Genomic DNA, 20,725 nt, shown 5'->3' on the forward strand with positions numbered 1-20,725 from the left:
CAGTGAAGAGTGAAGCCGACGGGACAATGGCTCCAGAGTTTGCCAACAAAAGGCCCCCTCACCGGAAACCGGTCCTGCCAGCAGGGAGCCTACTTTGTAGAATTTCTGTGGCCGTAACAGGCAGAAAATCACCTGGACACAGCCGCTAGGTTTACACTATTTCATTAGTAATGGACAGTTCGGTACAAGTTAAATCCAAAAAATTCTGACAAAGTTACATTTCTTTTCCTGTCCAGGTGGTTGTCAGGTTCTGTTTTCTCCATCTGCGTCATTGGTTTGTGGTATTTTCTGTACCAGCCGTTTCTGGCTCCTGGGACGAGGGTTTGATTTATCACATACATTAGAAAGACTTCAATGCATTTTTTTCTGGAGAACTGAAGACTCTTGGTGAATCGTCCAAATCTGATATTGCATCCTCATATGGCGATTAACCAATCAAAGTGGGCGATACTTCAAAAGAGGTGGGAAAAGCAAGTTGAAGTACAGATCTTCATGTCAAAAAAGTTAAAAAGAAAAATGGACAAAACAAACTTAAAATGAAGCTTTATTTGCCATATTGTGCACAGTGGTACTTCTAGGTTTAAACACGTCAAACTGAAACCGCTGCCCATTTCCTCTCAGTTTATGTATGGATACACCAAAAGTATTGTCAAATTTGTCTTGATGTCTGGATGGCGTGCAAATACTCTTAATTGATAAATTACACCACTCGAATGAGTAAAGAGATGTTTAATAATGTTAGAAGTGTAGCAACGATAAATAATAGATTGCTCAGTGAAGCAAAACTGTGTTTTTGAATGATGTGCGTGCTTTGCTGCATCATAAATGCAGGATCAGGAGTGTCGATGTCTGCTTTATGTAGATTTGCTGGTCAATGTTTACAGTCTTTTGAATCCAAGCTGTCAAATCAGCACAAACACATGCCCAGTACGGACTACTGCTAATCGTATTTACGCTATTACCTCTGTTAAACCCTTTCTGTGCAAAGTCTCCATCACACACACACACACACACACACGGTTCATTAACTTGCAGACTGACAGGGCTGCCCAGGTGTCAGTCACTTCCTCGAGTCTCCAGGAAAAGTCCCGGAGCAGCACCTCTGCTCTTTCAGACCGACGCTTTGATTTGACTGCTTAAGAGTTCATTCCTCCAGGGATTTGCTTACTCTGAAGGGCCACGAAAGTGACGAGCTGGACATAACTGGAGCTGTTTAAAAAAAAAAAAGCCCCATTTAGAAAAGAAGAGTTGGCAGGCATTTGTCATGAGCTGTTGGGAACAGTAGACAACTGCTTGGGTGTTGTGCAACCGCTTGCAACAGGCTGCAAAGAGCTGCCCACATGATGGATCAAAATACAGAGGTGAACTTCGGGCCATTCTGAAATTTTGGAGAGCAACCAAAACCTACACGAGCATGTAATCAGAATAAGCACATTTTTTAAAAGAAAAGAATAATTTTTTCATCAAAAAAAAAGAAGGTCTGATCTGTTTTACATTAGGGTTTACAAGGATCCAGGAAATCACACAAACAGTCATAGGTTCTTCAGGCTCTGTTACTCTGCAGGGGACCATTCAGCCTAAAAATATTTCTGGGTGCATATGGTGGTGGAGACACAGTCTAAAAGTCTCTCATAGATGCTGAGTTGTGTTGAGACCCGGCGACTGAACGTAGGTCACGTATGATTTACACCACTTTCAAACCAAAAGGCCTTCAAAATTACTTTCTATGCTTATTTATTTGGGATTCCCTTTAATTTGTCACTTGTCAATAAATATGAACTGGTGTACCATAAGCATTCACATTACCATCCCATACAGTGCTTTCTATTTTTATTTCTCCAGGCCCACAGTGGTCAGGAAATCGCGAGTAATTTTCCATCTTTCCACATGTGGAATTTTTCATGCATTCGTCATTTCAGAAGAGCCCTTTATAGGCCACACTGGCCCTGTGCATGACAACTCACTTATGAATGTAATGCATGAGCTCAGTGTTTTGGGCAATGCTGGGCAGAGGGGAGAAGAAAAAAATCATATTACAAAACCATGCCCAGCAGCAACCACAGAAAAAAATACAGAATTAACTACTGTACAGACTTGTCTTTTTATAAATTTGGAATTGAGTTCAGAGCTATTCATCTACAAGCAGACCACCTAAGAGCACTGGGCCAGTGCTGTACTGGTGATGGAATAGTTTATTTAACCCACGGGTGGGCAACCTGATCCATGGACGGAAGGTGTGTGGTGTAGCTTTTTTGGGTTTGACCTCTCAATTGGTGAGAAAGGCTCCTCCCACAGGTCTCAACATCTTTATTACTGGCTAATTGAGAAGTCATTCAAAAAACCTGAACCGAACAAAGTTTGAAATTTCACTCTCAATTTTTAATGCATTTTATCACCCATTAAATGGTTGCATGTAAAGATATACAGTATCCTTTTTAGGTATTTAATGTTTTTTAATAGAAAGAAAAAATCTTCCTTAGCTTTAGCACATAGAATTTTTTTTTTATTTCGTTTGGAAAATGCTACTATAAACTGTGTGGACTCATGGTCCCTTATACTCTTAACAAATTAGCCTTTTCACTGGTGAACTTGACATTGCTCTGAACTTTGACAGTGTTCCCTCTTTAACACTATCTTGTGATGTGTAGGACTGGTATGTAGCTGTAGAGTGACAGATCCACTACTTTTACTTTTAGGTCACTCCCTATTCCAGTTAAAGACCCGTGCACGTCTGTCAGAGTTTCCACGAGGTATTTTTAGGTATTCAAACCACGTCCCAATTATTGTACTAATCCAGCCTTTTTCTAGGTTAGGCTTGTCTGAGAGGCCCAATAATGCCACTCACAAGACTGAGCCTCCTACGCTAAAAATGCCCAGGGAAAAAGGCATTCTTTCCTCTTCCCGGCCTGTCCATATGTACTACATGTTCCCATGGTTCCTAGGGCCTCGCATCCGTTGATGTGGCAGGCCCTCCCTCCGGCCGCCATAAGAAGGGCCCCTGTCAGACGGCCCCCTTGAGCAGCTGCAGCTGTTTGGGGTCACCCACGTTGACCGCTGGGAACCAGCAGTCCCGGATGGGAATGGAGTCGGGGCTGGAGGAGCAGCTGGACAGTCCTGGGAGATGAGCACAGAGCAGCCCCATCGCGGAGCCAAACGTGCCGGAATACATTACAGTTATATAAGAGCCTCCGGTGCGTCATTGCCGATGCAGGCACAGCATGAGAGGACTGAGCAGTTCTTGAAGTATAAGAGCAGTTCTGGGCAGGCAGGGGGGCGTTCTTTTTTTATAGTACTAGATGACTGGTTCGCGAGGAAGGAGTCTTGAGGAAAAGCAAGGCCACCTCGGCCCAGTTAGTCAAGATTAATACAAGCTTTTATGGATCCCCCGAGCATCATCTGTTCGATATACAGTCCATTAGCAAAATGAAACGTAGCAGGGCACGGCTGAATTGTACATCACGAATGAAGTAAGCGGGTTCGTTTTTAATTTAGTATGCCATAAAACAAAAGCAGAAGCCCATGAGGCCCGCACGAGTTCGAAGAATGTGAGCCAAGATTGATGGTGGGACAAATGTATTGACTGCAAGATTAATGGAAACAATAGAAAAGGAATGGCCTTAAATCATCGTTCAATATAAATCACTAAACAAAAAAAAAAGAAACATTGCGAGCAAATACATTACACAGCAGAAAAAAAACTCTTACTGATCAGTGAATTTGGATGGCTTTCCCTGTGGGCAGCTTCTGCAGCAAAAAAAAAAGGGGGACAGAATGTCCTTGCAGATGAATGATGGCCTCCGACGTCTCTTAATGTCCTCATGATTAGAGTGGCTCGGGGAGCTCCCTGCCGAAGGAGCGATTCTTTAAAGCAACAAAAACCAAATGGAGGACAATCTGCGCTTTCTGTCCACCACCCAGGCCAGCGGGCCGGTGGCTGCCAGGGCTGACAGTTCTGGGGCATCGCTGCCCTCAGCCTCTCTGTCATGCCAGCCTCTGTGGGGCATGAGGGCGGGAGAAGGACATTTATCATAACAAAGGGCGCTGGCAATTTTGAACGTGGCTGGCTGGAGTGGACGTCCGAGGGACACATCCACAGAGTGGTCCGCCGTCTGATGAGCAAGGTGGTTTCTACATACACTTGGACACGTACGACGGGCCACATATTAACACTCCGCCAAACACATCTCACTCATATCCACACACGGATTCATGGCAGAACGCACATAATGCCACATATGGCTACATAATTGAGACTCACATTTGAAATTTAGAATTGGAGCAATTGGTGACGAATTCTCCAGTCACCGGTCATCACCAACGGTTCAGACAAGACATTTGCCAATGAAGCATGAATAGCACAGAATATCAAAATATCCCTGCACAAAACCTGCTGCTTAACATGGCTTAATGGTAAAAGCTTGGAATAGCCCAGTTTGTACTCAGTGCAACCTGAATGCATGACACCTAATAAAGTTTGTTGTAAATGTTTAGATTGTATTCTCCAGATATTTTAGTACATTTCAATATTTTTTCCTAGCATAATTTATTTTTGTTCAATCTTGTTAACCGGCCTAAAGATTGCCTGACACTGACGCGTATAAGCGTAATTCTCCCCCCCACACAAGTGCTACAAACTTGCACATTCTGGAATAATTCCCTACCCATCTTGAACAATATATATGTATTGATATATGCTACTGTGCACAAGTCCAGTAATAGCCTGTCATGGCACTGTCATCTGCCTTTTTAACCATTTTTTTGCTCTTATTTTGTAGTTATTTAATATATTAGGATTTGAAGGATTTCGTTTCTCTAAATTTCTCAAATTATGGTAAACCAATGGCAGCACTCAGGAGGTGAACTACAAGGACCATAGGTGATTGTGAGGCACTGCTCAGTCAATCTGAGTAACACACGTTATCTAGAGGAAAGCGGAAGTGGAAAGAAGAAAATAAACACAAACAAAACTGAAGGAGGGTCTAGTAAGGTCTAGTGGTTTTTCCATCCAGGACTTTTTCACACATGAGAACTACAAGGATCCAGTTGACAACTGAGCAGTCACGAACGTGAACCTTTAAACTAACCATGGTGGGATTTAGGTTAGTCTCCCTGGCAACAGGGCATAGAGTATTATTGTTATTGTATTATTATTACTGAAGGAGGGAACTGGTAGAGGCCCCTCCATCCATCCTGCGTCTAGACATGCCTACCCACATGGTCCGGCTTGAGTGGTGGGGAAGAGGAGATCCCGAAAGAGTGGAGAGGGGGGATGGGCCTGTAAAACCAGCCGTCCTCCAGCTCCTGTTTTCCCAGGGAATCCAAAAACTGTACCAGGTCCCACTCGGCCCCGACCGCTCGCCGGGGGTCTGGCGCTAACCACTGGTGGGCATCACATGACCTCATGAGGCTGAGAAACCTTTGTGTTTATCCGATCCGTCAGTCTTGTCTGAGTACAAACTGACCAGCATTTTCACTTGCAACATAAGGAACTCTTCTACAAATATTTATGTGGAAAGTGCACGTCTGAACTGATGTCGACAGTGGAAAGAAAAAACTGACTTTACTATTGCCTGATGCACATTGCACAATGTCAAGCTAGACATGGCTGATTTATAAAAATGACGTCACAACAAAGACGTTCATCATAATGACCATTAATGTATCTATTTCTATGTATATAGAAATATATACATAAAAAATGTCAAAATTCATAACATGCTGTACAGAACAGGTGGTACTGAATTGATTCTTGATTATGATGAAAAGTAAGCTGTTTTAAAAGTAAATATGCAGCAAATGGACACTATGTTTGATTGTCATCATCAAATTCACATTTTCATGAAAATGTGATGAAGCAATATATTTACTACTAATTTATGCAACAAAAGGTAGCATTAATGTTATAGTGCTGCTTGCTAAGTGACTATGAATGATGTTCTGACAGTGACCCAACTCAAGGAGTCCAGGCCGGGTGAGTGTTTTTCTAAAGCAGGAAAAGGCTTAAGCCTTTCGAGTCTGCAAACCATCTGGGCCTGTTTTGGTGACATCATCCGACACAGAGGTGTGACAGTAAAATACGAGCAGGAAACCTTATACCCCATGTACGGGTTTCTGCAGACTCCATCATCTTTATAGCATCCACATCACCGTCATTGTGGTCGGGATCATTGTGGCTGTTATCGTGAATTTCCATCTGCTGGGGAGCACCAGGTTATTCTCGCTGGAATACGTCTACTTTCTGTTGAAGCTTGTCATACTAACAAAATATCCTTAAAACTGAGGCAGTACAGTTCTAGGGATTTTTATTTTTTGCTTTGACTGATGTCTGTTAAATTTTTCTGTAAAATTCCACTGCACACAACCATGCAAATGCTGTAAAGTGAGGAATGTTTTCACGGCACGATGTACATTTGTACCGCACGTCTCGCCGTTCTAACCCTCGATGTCACGTGTGAGTGCAACCTGAGCTGAAAATGGCATTCCCCGAAAATCCCACCGCCGCCCCCAGGGCCACATCACACCAAGCCAAATATGCCCCCCTCCCGGCAAAAGAGTAACAATGATCTGGCATGTGTCCTAATTTTAACTGTGGCCCACCAAGCCATCCATATAAATAGGGCTTTAAAAAATGACTGTCTATGACCCTCCACATTCTGTAGACGGAGCGAGGGCCCTGGAACACCTGTCTCCATCACTCACACTGCCGACACACACACTGGCCACTCAGTTGACACTACAGAGTGGGGCAGTGGTGGCCTAGCGGTTAAGGAAGCGGCCCCGTAATCAGAAGGTTGCCGATCTGCCAAGGTGCCACTGAGGTGCCACTGAGCAAAGCACCGTCCCACACACTGCTCCCCGGGCGCCTGTCATGGCTGCCCACTGCTCACTAAAGGTGATGGGTTTAAACCAGAGAGGACACATCGTTGTGCTGTGTATCACAATGATAATCATTTCACTTGCATTACACACTACAACTAAGGTTAAATCAAATAAGCCAAAAAATCAAAACCACAGGTAACGTGAACATCCTGGCTGGTAAGGAAGCAGACACGTAATCAATAGGTTCAAATCCCAAACTGCCAAGGTGCCACTGAGGTCCCCACACACTGCTGCCCTGGCTCCTTTCATGGCTGCCCACTGCTCACTGATGGTGATGGGTTAAATGCAGGGGATACGTTTTGTTGTGTGCACCATGTGCTGTGCTTGCTGTGTATCCCAATGACAAAAACAATCACTTTCAACCACACAAGTCTCTTTCAGCAGTATATTATACCCTGCCACACTGCAAAAGTTGGTCAGTTCAGGTTTGAGAAAACTGACAGGAGTTCAAAACTGTTGACTTGCCCTCCAAATTCCACAAATCTCAATCTGATCGAGCATCTGAGGGATGTGTTGGACAAACAAGCCTGAGCACCACCTCAACTTCGTGCAAGATAACACAAGACACCTTCAGAGGTCCAGTGGAGTCCATGCATCGAAATACCTGAGGCATAAGAGGGACAAATACAATAGTAGGCATGTGGTTTTAAACCACCTGCTCTAAACACCACAGAACAAAAGGTGAAAGTGGTCTAAACCAAAGACCTTGTTCTTGGCACATCTCTGAAGTCCCATTCATGTCTCAATGACTTTCCCTGAGGGAACCACACTCGAGAATGCTAACAAGCCATATTCAAGACAGCCTATGGGAAATATCCCTGCCTGCATACTCTATGAATTCTGATATAAAAGTCCATAGTGAAATGAAGCCTAAAGTAACTATATTATCAAAAATGATCACACATATATTATACATCTATTATTGACACAATAAATAGTTTATAATCAAGATTTTTAGTGTAATAAACTTTTATCAGTTGGATGATTTATCCTGCAATGTAATGACAAATGTATGTATTAAAGAACAGTTTAATGGACTGAGTACATAATTAAAAACTGCATATATATTTATTTTTAATGTGGAATTAAGTTGGTTTTAAGTGGTATTCCATAAAATGCATGGAAAATTAACGACTTGTAAATGGTATTCCATACAGTAAGACTTTCCAAGATACAAGGATCAGAAATAGTGTCCTTCATTGGGAAGTTAAATGACTTTTTGACATATGACCATTCTGTCACTTTGCCCAGAGTTCTTGGAAACAAAACAGCGTATGAAAAGAGTGCCACCAAACCCAGAATAAAGACCTTTATATAATCCCCCCAATTTGTAACTGTCTAATTATGGAATAAAATTCTAACGATGTTCTGAAAATGGAAAAGTTTAACTCGTCTTTTTTCCTGTCAGCTTCTCACAATGGCCCTCTTTATCGACCATGTTGATGGTTTAATTCTGTTAAGTGATTGGAGGCTTCTTGTCCATTCACGGAGAATGTGTGCGAGGTTAAGACTGACACTCAGGCACAGTGCTTCCCTTGTTGGGGACAATCTCTGCTGGCAACATTGGCACTCTTTTCATCAGGGCAGGAATGGGTTTTCCTCTGCACACTGCCACGGTAGACACTACTCCAACTTGGACTTGGAGTTGCCGTTAAAACAAACCCTGAGGTCTTGTGGTGTTATGGAGCTGCACCAAACAGTATTTCCTCAACATGTCCACAAGGGGACTTTTCTGACACATCAAAGCACCACAATGACTAATGAAGTGGAAATGGAGTGAATCAGCCCTACCTGTTCCTCTGTTCCTCCTTCTTGCAGACATCTGCAAAACAAACACAGACCAGAAGATCAGTCACCAGAAAAAGGTGAGCATATTTAATTAATGTCATCAAGAGGCACTGCAGACCTGGCACCCGTTAAAAAAGACGCATGTCCAAAAAGAGGTAACTGGCCTACACCAGAGAAGAGACATAACTTCACTCTCATGTGTGTCATGGTGGATCTCCAAGTCAAATTAGTGCTGAAAAGCCTTCTAACCGCTTCGCTTTTAACAGCGTCCAAGACCCGAGCTCAGGAAGACGGACAGCTGCAGGTGCAGGCTCTAGTAAATCCACTTACAAAATATGCTTCTGTTGTTCCTAGATCATCATAAACCAGACTACACTGAGCATGCCACATTAGCGGGACGATGGGACTGATGTGTGTGAACATATATCAGGAACGAGGACATGGGGCGCACTGGCGGCTGAAGTGGTGGGCACGGTGCGTTATCGCTTGGTCTGTATTCGGGGTCGACTGGCATGGGGTTTTTTGGGAGCAGATGTAGTATCAGAGACGAATTGTTGTCCTGGATGGACAAGGCTGTTGGCAACATCGAGGGTAATCCAGAAGCGTGGTCGGGTCAAAGAAAGTCGCGTGGGTCCATGTCAATCCACAAACTAGTTTTTCAAAGAATGAGTTCGCGATTGTTCCTGCTTATTGTTGCCCTTTTATACTGTCTGTTGTCCGGGGCGTGTAGTCCTTCCGGGTCTGCTAGGCCGAGGTCGCCCTAGTGCCCTCTAGTGGCTGGCGGGTGATTGGTAGCCATGACAACATACATAATTTTATAGCCGTTGTTCATTTATTCACTCATTTATTCTTTCATTCTTTAAAGTCAAATGCCAAAGCCAGTACCATATCACTTGAAATACTTGAAATAGTTCAAAGGTCACAGTACATATTATCATATATTTCCGTGCTGAAATACATGAATGACAAATGAGACATGTCAATATTCTCTGGAACAAGCTATTAATAAGACCCTTGCACATATTATATTTCTCTTCATTTTCTGAAGAACAGGATGTGGAACAGGGCCCCATGAAAGTATGAAAACTAAAAAAAAATTGCTGCCACTGGCATGTACCTGCATATTGACTGTGAGATTCTGCAATGAAGAGTAAAAAAATCTTATTTCACTACACACTCGTCAAGGAGATTTTTTTCTGACATAGAAATGGATGCACCAAAAAAAAACCCACAAGGGAGTTCATTCTGTCTAAATGTAGAGTTCCAAAATACAGTGACCTAAGGCGTCATGCTCACGTCATGCTCCCAAAGTGGATGACCTCAATGATAAGAATTAGTTCACCATGAAAAATATCCTTGTTAAGGTTTTAGAGATTCAATCTAGGTGCTTCAGATTATTTCACTTCCTGTTTCAGAGACCCATGAGAGATGACAAACTAGTTTATTGAAAACGTCCCTATCCATACAAAAATGAGTAAAAATCTGAACATATTTGTGGTAAATTAATGTGAGCATCCACATTTCATTCTGTTTAAAATTGCACGTCAGACTATGGAGTGTAAAGTCGAACAGCCACACATGGTTGCAAATGAGACCGGTCACACACACAAAAAAGTTGTGTACAGGAAAAAAAAAAGGGCATTTTTTTATTGTCTCTCTTTTATATTAAAGTTACGGTTTCCGCACGTGTGGTTCCATGTGCCGTGCATAATGTAGACACATACTGTACTCACAGTGGAAGCATATGGAAGCCATCAAAATATCACATGAAAACATGTCACTCACTGGCTGTGGATAATCTGTGCAACCGCCATTTTCTGCAGTGTGCCTCGCGCACAGGCGCAGCTCATGTGGCTATAAGTCATAACACTCTAAGGCCATGTCTAAAGCCATGCAGATGTAGCCGTGCGCGCCGCAATTTTAACCTTTGTGCCAAATTTCTCGCCATTTCTCATCCCCCGGCCTTGCTGCTGCCCTTCCCTTTAGACCCCGTGAGTTATGTTCCTATGCCTCGAGATCCCCAGTGAATCACTTCTACTGTTATATTTGGCCGGTGCCCCTAACCCGAGTCATATTCATTCTCAGTGGTCTGAGAAACCCTGTAATACACATCCCGGGATTACATAAGCACATCACTGGCAGGCCACACGGACCTCTCCGCACACCCGTTAATCCCACTGCCAATGGGGCAGAAGGAAGTGGCCCAGAGGTGCCCATCTCCAAACCACATTTCCAGCCAAGTACTAGAGCGTACCACAAGGCGATTCATAGTCACCAAGGTGACTAAATTAATTTCCATCGCTCTAGGATAGGATCGTTGTTTATCCTTGGTTTCAGGTCAGTTACACTGTAAAGCGTACATTGTTGTGGGTAAGTGAGTTTGGATTGGCTTCGATGTCCGGAAACAAGGGACATTTACAAATCAAGTCTGGGTGTCAATTGGAAAGTTGCACCAAGTCATGCTGACTTTTTTGGAGTGAAGGACACAAAGGAGCTCTTCAGATGAGAAAATAACTTTTTTGGGGGGGGTCTGGCAAAAATAGGGGGGGTAAAGGAGAAGCTCCCCTCTGCGTGGGTTTCAAAGTGAGTCAAGAACAGCTGTCCGGGCCAGATGTGGTCCCAGGGGTGCGCCTTCATCCATCCCACCACAGTGGGGAAAACAGGCCCGCTAAATTTAGCCTGTCTCCAACCTTTCACAACCGTGCAGAATAAGTCCCATCATGTCAGAGACCAACTGAAAGTGATCCATCAGCCCCCTAGATCAGTTTGGTTTTGTTTTCCTTGCACCCGTCGAGAAAACACCCCCCCCCCGCTGCGGCTGGCACAGGTATGCCACTAATGATGCACAATAATTCTTGATACGTTACGAAAGGCGCGATGACTTAACGGCTCTGTTCCTGCGCATTTCGGACGAGGTTATGAGAGTACTGCTGGAATGTAGGTACAGCAGAGCAAGGTTTTGATCGTGTTGCAACACAGGCGAACCAAGCTGCACGTGTCCAGTCAAACCTTCCCTCGGCTCACAAATACCTGGCGGTCATGAGCACGCATTAAGCAGGTGGAAGCAGTCCAAGTCATTTTAAATGCACAGACAGGTGTTCAGTGACAAATGACTGGGTTCATTGACTCGTGAATTTGGATTTGAAGCATGAAAGTTGATATGCTGATATGCTAACCATTCAGGCAAGGGTTATGTGATATAAGTATCAGATAGACATCAAAAACTATGGGCACTATTTTCAGCTCAGTCGCTACGTTCGGAGTGTTTGCGAATGTCATATTTACTAATTAGCCAATCCGAATGCTCGTACGAAAGTACTGCAGCAACAACATGGCATCTAGTACCTCTTCGGTGACGATGTGAGGCTGTGTGCATTACTGGAGACAACCTGGAGTTAACCTGGCTTCCGAGCAACCAGGGAATATGGGCTACACTCATACGAAGCCTAACTAATCCGTGGCCTCATGAGCTGCGCTTCACCCAGTAATCTATCCTGACCCGACTGTGCCACTTGGCCTCTGCGTCTGGCCCAATAACAGCACCTGCAGGGCAGACTGGTTCCTGATTAGGGTACCACCTACTCATACGGCACACTCTTGCGCTCTGTATAATGCATGCCCCGGAAACCATTTCCTTGGAGATTTTATTGGGTATGACTGTTTACATTTACTGCCCTGTGAGACTGTGTGCTTCGCATTATTCAAGTGTATAAAATTAAGTATTGCCTACTGATCAGCCTCTCATTTTGTTCATTCTACAAAGTGTGTCAAAGTGTGTTTTGGGACATGTCACAATGTCACTTGAAAAAAAACAAAATGGGTCGTTGCTCCATGAAATAAAAGTTCTCGGTTATTGTTAGCAGCCACAAAGGTCACTACTGTCAGCACCAAAATCACTGTGTCATTATAGACATTTAACTATATTGTTCATTCAAGTACATAGCTTATATTTCTTGGCTACTCATATATTTTGTATTAGAAGTCACTGACTTTGTGGAAGAGGTGAAGCAGTGTTGACAGCAGTGGCCAGTAAGACATTCCGATATTAATGTAAAACATGGCCGGGAATGTTTATATATCCGTCTGAGAGGCAAATAGGGTAGTCTAGTCCCTGTGCAACAAGAAAATGTTCTCACCCATCACTTGAGGCAAACAAACTATCCAGAGTTAGGCTGACCGAAAACAGTCAAATTGTCCAGCACCTATTCTTTTTTTCCCCAACACATATGTGTGGCCTACACCCCCCACCCACCGGACCCTCAGGATGAGTGCTGGTGCGGTTCTGCATGCCTCTGCAGATTTTCCAGAGCGTAAGCTGCTCTGTGAACCAGCCTCCATTTCATCAGGGCGCACAAAGCCAAATCATTCAATTACCCTGCAATCCAATTACCCCCTTTAACTGTCTCCCACTGACCCTGCCAGAAGGCCTCGGCGCAAAATCTCATACGGCGGCCTCAGAAGGTACCTAGCACGGCCAAGCTACAGCTATGAGGAGATTAAACAAACACATCTGGCCCTATTCTCAGGCCGAGCAGGAGAGACACAGTTCCCACAGATATCGCTTGCACAGAAGAATAATGTTTCTTGTTTGATGGCAGTTTAGGGGAATTTTTTTTTTTTGTATAAATATGAGCTCTCGTATCGCAGGTTCTGGCAGAATTTGGCCTGCGTGTACTGCCAAAAGCATGGAGATTTCTGACTTGATCCTCTGCTGAAATTCTTAGATCTGCATACAACTCAACGTGTAACAATTAGGAGCAAAATACAGACATTCACTCCAGGTACCATTTTCAAATGGCCAGAGGAAGTAACAAAAAACCAAGACCTCATGTTACTTTACATCTACATTTTTCATCACGGTCATCCAGCAGACTAAACCAGAAACTGAGAAAACTGTGAGCGCCAAGAACTCTAGATCTATAATGAAATCGCCGAAACACATTTCATTACATCAAATAAGATCAAATGCAAGCAAAACAGCAGGCAAGATGAAAGCACACCATCAAAATCAAGTATTTAGTTACTACCTCCTATTACAAGGATTGCTCAAAGCTTAGCTGCTCCCCTTGATCCGCAGATATTGGACAAAAAGCACTGCATCTGCATTTGTCAAAACTGTGCGTTTCCTCCGGAGATCACTTTGAAGTGTGCAAGAGAGATGTCTTGAATGTCTACGAAAGCGCGACACCACATAAATAAAATGACTCTCAGCCACGATCACATGTTTTGCGGAGGCAGCGCTCGCCTAATTAGATATTATGCATAACGTGGATGGCCTGTGCTGCGATGATCAATAACAAGGGCTCCATTATCGACCCGGCCCTCCCTCAAAAATGCTTCACGGTGGCAGTGTGCTGAAGTGCCACAAATAGCTCGTGCCCGATCAGTCTAAGAAATGATCTTGCGATAACACATAAAAAGCAAACCCAATGAAATGCAAACGGGGAAAAAAAAACACTGCCAATGACAAGACTTTTTAACACTAATCGTTTGTAGCCTCTTTGACCCTAAATAAATGATCATGGTTATCCCGTTGTTCTTGTTTACAGTATAACAGAGAGCGCTTGAAAAGATTTGCTTCGAATTCCAAAAGGCTCACAAAAGGCCATCCTCACATGCTCCCCCCGAAAACAGACCTTGCGGCCGTCACGCTTAATTCATTAATGAAATTCCCCCTGCTAAGACAAATTCTGTTTGGATTAGAGGGGAGAAAATCTATTCCATTTACTCTCCGCGATGCAGAAAACCCATTAAAACATGCCGAGCGCGGGCAGCTAGCCAGACATGTCTTCTAGCAAAACGAACGAGCACATGCCGCAGTCACGAAGACATAACGCTCATCACACAGTAAATAAAGCAGCGCCTCACATCCGCAGAGGTTCATAAATGTTAACATGTCTCCAGAGAAAATGTATTTCAACTGTGCTTGTTTAGCATCGTTAGCATAGCATTGTTTAGAATAGCATGGTTTACGCAATTATTTTTGCAGAAAAAAAAAAAGGCCGTTTGTGTGTCAGTGTGCCCATGTGACGTGAGCAATCTCGCATAGCTAGTCCCTCACCTCTGTCTTTCTCGGCCGGGTTCTCGTCCCCGGAGCGATGGCGCTCATTGGCGGGAGGCGGCTTTTACCCCGCACGAGATTCTCGCCACCGCCGACGGGCTGCTTTGCCGTGGACATCTGATCTACGCCACACTGCAACAACGGGAGAACAAGCCGTCATGAACACGACCCTCTAGCCATTTTGCTGAAGTCCAGATACAGGATGCGCTGCTTCCCAGTGGACAAGAGAAATGGAAACAGAAGGCAGAGGTCAGTTGAGAGAAAACTTCCGAGAGATGGGAAAAAAAATTCATAGGTTCGGAGGGGCAAGAATTTAACCCTGTCTGACAATGCCGGACGACACTCTATGTCCTCTCCAGTCGCTGGCTAAAGGACGTTCCAGAGAACGCTTGGAATAGCGGCGCTGATAGTTTCATAAGGACATGTGTCACTCGCCAGACCAACCCGAATAAACCAAATTCTTCAAAACAAGCCAGCTACACTCGCTCAGACAACGCATCCTCTGTGTGCCGCACATGCACAGACCCAAAAAGGGCCTGTTGTTTTCCACATGCAAACACAGGGCTGGGTAGAAAATGAGGCAAGATACCCCGGGAGAAACAGGCAAATGGAAGTTCCCAGTCTCACCATATCCATATACAATGAGTTTTTGTTTCGATTCCACCAGTCCAGTCGGTATTTGCTTTGGCCGGGCAAAGACTACAACATATCATCTGTAGTGCAATCTGACTCACGTCATAAACTGGACGCCGTGTGTCTGAGTGCAGTGGTTGGGATCAGAGGGATCACAGACTGTGTGATGTAAGCCGCCCTTTTGAGACACGCAACATCAAAAAGCCATGAACTCGTGTGGTTATCTGGGCCCAGTGGAGTCTGTCCTCTTGCTTTCTGCATTGGTCCAATGGCACTGGTGAAGTTATAGGGGCACCTGTTGAAGGAAATGTGCTGTGATCCTAAAATATTTATTTCACATGCATATTCAGGGAGAAAAGGGTTGGGGTTTTGACTCATCCATTATTCATCAATTGGTAATTGAAGGTCATGTTATATCACTTGAAGTTTTCATACATATCAACGATTCAGTGTGTCTGTTTTATAAGGATGGGGGCATCGGCAATGTAGAAGACACCAATCCCATCAGAATGGAAATGTTGCATTGCAGGCTGAAGGTCATCACTCACAATCACTCTGTATTGATTTTCAGTGACACCACTTTCTTAAAGGTCAAGTGGGCCCAAACCATGCCAGTGAAAGGCCTCATCCTAAATTAGATCCTCCACTCGTTTATTCAGCTGTTTACTTAACACTGTGAGGGCATATGTTCATTAGCTCTACATGTGAAAGAGACAGAAGTGTCTCTGTCTGTGCGTTTCAAGTCAATTTCCAAGAAAACCAAACAAGACAGCATTCCAGATCTCCATGGAATGTTATTCTAACACAGGAAAAAAATTGTGCTCAGGAGTGAAAGAGGCCAAGGAAGTAGAATTTGCTCAGTGTGCAAAGTGTTACGGGTTTTGTTGTGAAAGCATTACTTCCACATGGAAACTGAATTATATGACAAAGGGCTAAAAGTCAAATCTCTTCACAGAAGTAAGTGAAATGTACAGGAGTTCTCCCTCATTAACATGAACTTTGTTCCAGTCAAGGGAGTTGTAAGAAAATTGAAATGAAGATATATGGCATAAACACATCCAAGTGAAATTAAGGGTTGAGTAACTGCTGAAGAACAGGTGTTTTGTGGGTAGAGGCCTTCTGAAACCTTGAGTAACTTTTAACCATACGTAGTTAGTTATTAATGATTTTAATTAATCTCATAATCTATGCATCAGGGCATAAAAGTGCTGGTAGTGACTGTGGCTGCCTGATCTGAGTACAGCGCCGCTCCAGGTAGGAGTAAGGCCTCATCCACACTTACATTTGAGATTAATGCCTTCTTAATGCTCATTAACCTTCATCGGAATTTAGACAGAAATTGACGCCAAGACAAAATTGCACGCAGCGTTTATTTGACCCAATCCGAACGCTGGTGCTGAACAGCCATGTTTGATTAGCTTCAGATAAAAAAATTGATGGGAGGCATAGAGACTCATCGAGATATTTAATAAAATTGAATTGCTGAGATGATAATTGAATCAAATTGTGAAACCAGTTAAGGTTCACACCTCTAATAATAACTTTATAAACTAATAACACTGATTATCACCTACAATGAAGTAACCTATTTGTATCTGTAGCTGATCACCTCTCTAATATGCATTTTTTAAGGGATCTGGAGGAAGTCAAGAACAGAAATCTGGCATTCAGATCAGTCTGACCTTGTCTGGGTCGCTGGGTGATTTTTTCCTTGTAGTCCCAGGTGTCCCCAACGGGGAAGGGCCCTCGCTTAGAGCCTCCTCGATGTCCAGGTTGAGCTGATCCAACTTCTTCATCAGCTGGGTCATGGACTCGGTCCATGGAGACAAGACCTGAGGTGAGTCCTGTGGACAGAAAGGGTCAGAGGTCACAAATATTTTCATCATAATTTGTGCATTAAACATTGATTATTATTACTGTTCTTTAAAATAAACTCTACCCCCTGCAAACCCGCTGACCTTATACACTGCACTATGCAGCTAAAATAGGACAGTAAGGCCAGCATTAGCAAAGGGTTTGACCTGCAACTCAGGCAGACTGACAGACTTTCACCACGCGTCAGAAATCATTCAGGCCATCACCGCTGAGGCACTGAAACCATGTTATAAATGTGAGCGCACGTTACAGCAGTGTACAACACCGCTCCATGCAGAAAGGTGATAGCTCTACCCGATCAGCCTGCAGCTTGAAGCTACACAGCTATGAAGAGGGAATGCATGCCATACATAGACCAGCGGGATTCCTCTGACTTTTCATCCGTCTGCTTTCACTGGCCTGGCCATCTCTAGCCAAGGACCCCAGTAAGTATAAATAGCTGGATTCAGCTCCACACACTGGCCGCACTTGCACTTGAGAAGCTGGAGGTCTAAGGTCATAAATTAGCAGGAAGCTCCTCGAGTCACCTAGCTGTAAATCAGCATGGCTGTCATTATATATGAGCAGTCGGACAGGAACGGATGTTGGGGAGTTAAATAGACCAGTATTTAGCTGAAAACTATCCACTGCAATTCAGTTTTTTTCACAATTCAAATCACTTAGCTGCTGCATTTATCTATAATTAAAAGTAATGTCTATGATATGATTGAAAAGAGGACAAGTTTCATTGGTTTCCTTGAATGACATAGGCAATGTCTGGGTTGCAGGGAGCACATTGGCATCAATCTCATCCTGAAACAATCCTACTGATGACAACTGTCACTGGCAAAGGAATGGCCCTTATCTCCAATTTTAAACTTCCACCTACTATCCTGAATCAAAAGCAGTCCAGACATTCTGCTATTTTCAGGAACAAAGAGAGACAGGGGCAGCTGACGAATTTGGCTGACTTACCACAGTGAAAGTATGTTTGTTAGCTATCAAAGCAAACGGGACAATTCTGAATTTAGAGGATCCGCAAGGAACTGTGCACTTCCCCCAGTCTGAACATTTGCTCCCACAACTCCCAAAACCATGTTTGGAATGGACCCCATCCAGATCAGTGTCACTCATCTAGAGCAAAACAGAGAGCATTTGCTGAGGTGAGGACTTCCAGTGACAGCAGATAGACCAGCGACCCCCCCTTCCAGAGGTCACCCGACTGACCTTTTGCAGGAGAAAGTGCTTGCATCCACTCATGGGGGAGTGAATGGAAGAACTACAGCCTCTGACTGTAAGGGTGGTCTGCGGTCAAAGACAAAAAGGACAAGAGGGACAGGGAGAGACAGAGACGAGAAGGGGGGGGCTGGCCTTCTCAGGGTTCCAGCGCCACTCTGTCTTCTCCCCGTGAGACTGGCCAGTGAGCCTCTTAACTGTGACAAAGGAACATGTGTGTGTTTACACTGCAAAACCTCCAGGCCTCTGTCGTGGTCTGATAGCATCTCGTTTGGAAATTTCCTCCAGAGATAGGCGGCTGCTCCTCCTCCTCTGTGTTTCTGGCTACTTGATTTTGCTGCTACTCTACCACAATTCACCTAAATCATGACGGGAACGTTGCAGCTCTCAGGTACAAGAACAAAGAAGTTCAGAGTCATCCGCTTCATCAGGGAAGAAAACCAAGGCAATGTTTGCCAACCTCGGAGCTTTGACTCTGAGCCAAATTAAAACCACTCGTGGCTCCACTCTGCCAGTGAGCATCAAATAAAAAGCAGACTTTCGGAATGTGGCCACTTCTCACACGGAATGAGCAGAATTCCGGGCTTTCCTGGAAGCTAGGCGAGAAACAGAAGCCTCAATTCAGTTACCCCCTGCCATTCAGCTCTATCAATCGTGAGAATTCCACTCACCATAGCAACGCGTCCGGTATAAGTCAACCCTCTAGATCAAGGCATCACTGTTGTCCACAGGAGGAAAACAAAATAGGAGAAGCCCATAACTTTATTGGTGCAAATTGGCTACATTGTAAACCATAGCCCTTCCCCTTTGACATTGAAATGAGGCGTTAAGTGTCCAGCTATGGCACATCTCTCTGGGCAACGTGCCTGGTTCATGCCACCCACAGAGCGCCAGGGATCACTGTGGCTGTGCAGGAATGTTGCAATGGGACATGCTTTCAGAAGGACACTGGGTAGTTGCTACAGTGCCTGAATAGAGTCCGGGTCAAATGTGTTTTTAAAGAGCGGCAGATTGTTTTTTTAAAAAGTTCTCTGACACGGCGCAGCAGGGGCGCTTGAATACGATGCCAGTGGGTTTTGATGTCGTTCAAAGAGTCTTGCCTTAGCTAAGGTCATTAGGTGTGTTTCAGAACCTCGAGATGATCAATATTAAGTCTACATTGGGTTTACAAAGAAAAATCAATGAAAGCAACACACCATGAAGCAACAGTCTGAGCATGAAGGACAGTACAAAGGCCTGGACAGAACATGCAGCAATGGTGCCCTCAGATGGCAAAGAACAAGACCTGCAATCGAAAAAAAACGATTCTCAGGCATCAGACAGCCAGGAAACCTAATGAATTGCAGGCTCGTGTTCCTTCGGAAAAAAATCCCCGCCGTTCGTGCAAATTATGAGTAAGTGGCAACTGTTTCTGTGACAGTAGCCTCGTCTTACATTACTGCCCATGAGGGATAGAAACACAGCGAGCAGAGTGCTGGGAGTACATTTAGCACGTGGACAGCCGAAGCTCACAGCCCCCGGGCCAATTCATGGCAGCCTGTCAAATTTCTAAAAGGCACCCATGTGCAAACAAGCTGTAAATTTAAGCGCCGATAGCCAGTTCCAAGGACCTCGAGGAAGATATGATTCTTGATTTCCAGACCACTTGAGGAGAACTATAACATCTCTTCATATATTTTATAGAATGAAGTCAGTATTTTGACCTGAAATTACATGTTGCAAAATGAACTGTCTTGTTTTCCACGTGCAACATGAAATCACAATGAGGTGGAAGCACTCTTTGATCTAGCTTTTTTGCTGGTAGATCAAACACGGGTGTAAATTTAAGCTCGCCCATGTACTTCAGCACCATATGAACGGGCTCCAGAAAGGGCCCCTTAGTGGAAAACAGAGGACCCTTTCTTTATCATCCAGCAACAACCGTGTCTGTCCTGTCAAAAAGGCAGGGCTCTCTCACACTCAGGAACGAAGGGGTTTGGGGGGGGCTTGCCTTTGAACCCCGGGCCTAGCTGGTGAGAGAGTAACATATGTCATCTGGCTGTACATGTGTATGATAACCCACGCTGCTGACGCTCCCTCCTCAATCGGAGCCATTGACCTTCCGTCCTCAAAGCTTCGGAGAGGAAGCCGGGCGGATTCCCAGCATTCCTCCACCCACTCCTCAAACACACCTCTCAAACCGCAGTGTCATGCAGGCTGTAAAAGTCAGTACGAGCCAGCAGGCTGCGACCTCCTTGACCCCTTCCCTTTGTACCGTGATCTGTAAACAATGTC

At 44.3% G+C, this 20,725-nt stretch overlaps 1 protein-coding gene across 3 annotated transcripts in view; it reads right to left on the reverse strand.

The window, feature by feature from the left end:
• Positions 1-20,725, reverse strand: part of stard13b (StAR related lipid transfer domain containing 13b) — a 67,706-nt gene that overhangs the window by 42,689 nt on the left and 4,292 nt on the right. Inside the window, exons 3-5 of one of the 3 annotated variants that reach the window (XM_028961839.1) lie at positions 17,044-17,205; positions 14,729-14,860; positions 8,671-8,701 (exon numbers count right to left, since the gene is read on the reverse strand). In XM_028961839.1, the coding sequence (XP_028817672.1) occupies positions 8,671-8,701; positions 14,729-14,860; positions 17,044-17,205 (325 nt within the window). Of the gene's footprint in view, positions 1-8,670; positions 8,702-13,694; positions 13,798-14,728; positions 14,861-17,043; positions 17,206-20,725 lie in introns of those variants that run through there. The other 2 variants (XM_028961840.1, XM_028961844.1) reach the window with 2 other exon arrangements.

The sequence above is a fragment of the Denticeps clupeoides genome, chromosome 19 (assembly GCF_900700375.1).
Source record: "Denticeps clupeoides chromosome 19, fDenClu1.1, whole genome shotgun sequence".
In the NCBI taxonomy this organism is placed as follows: domain Eukaryota; kingdom Metazoa; phylum Chordata; class Actinopteri; order Clupeiformes; family Denticipitidae; genus Denticeps; species Denticeps clupeoides.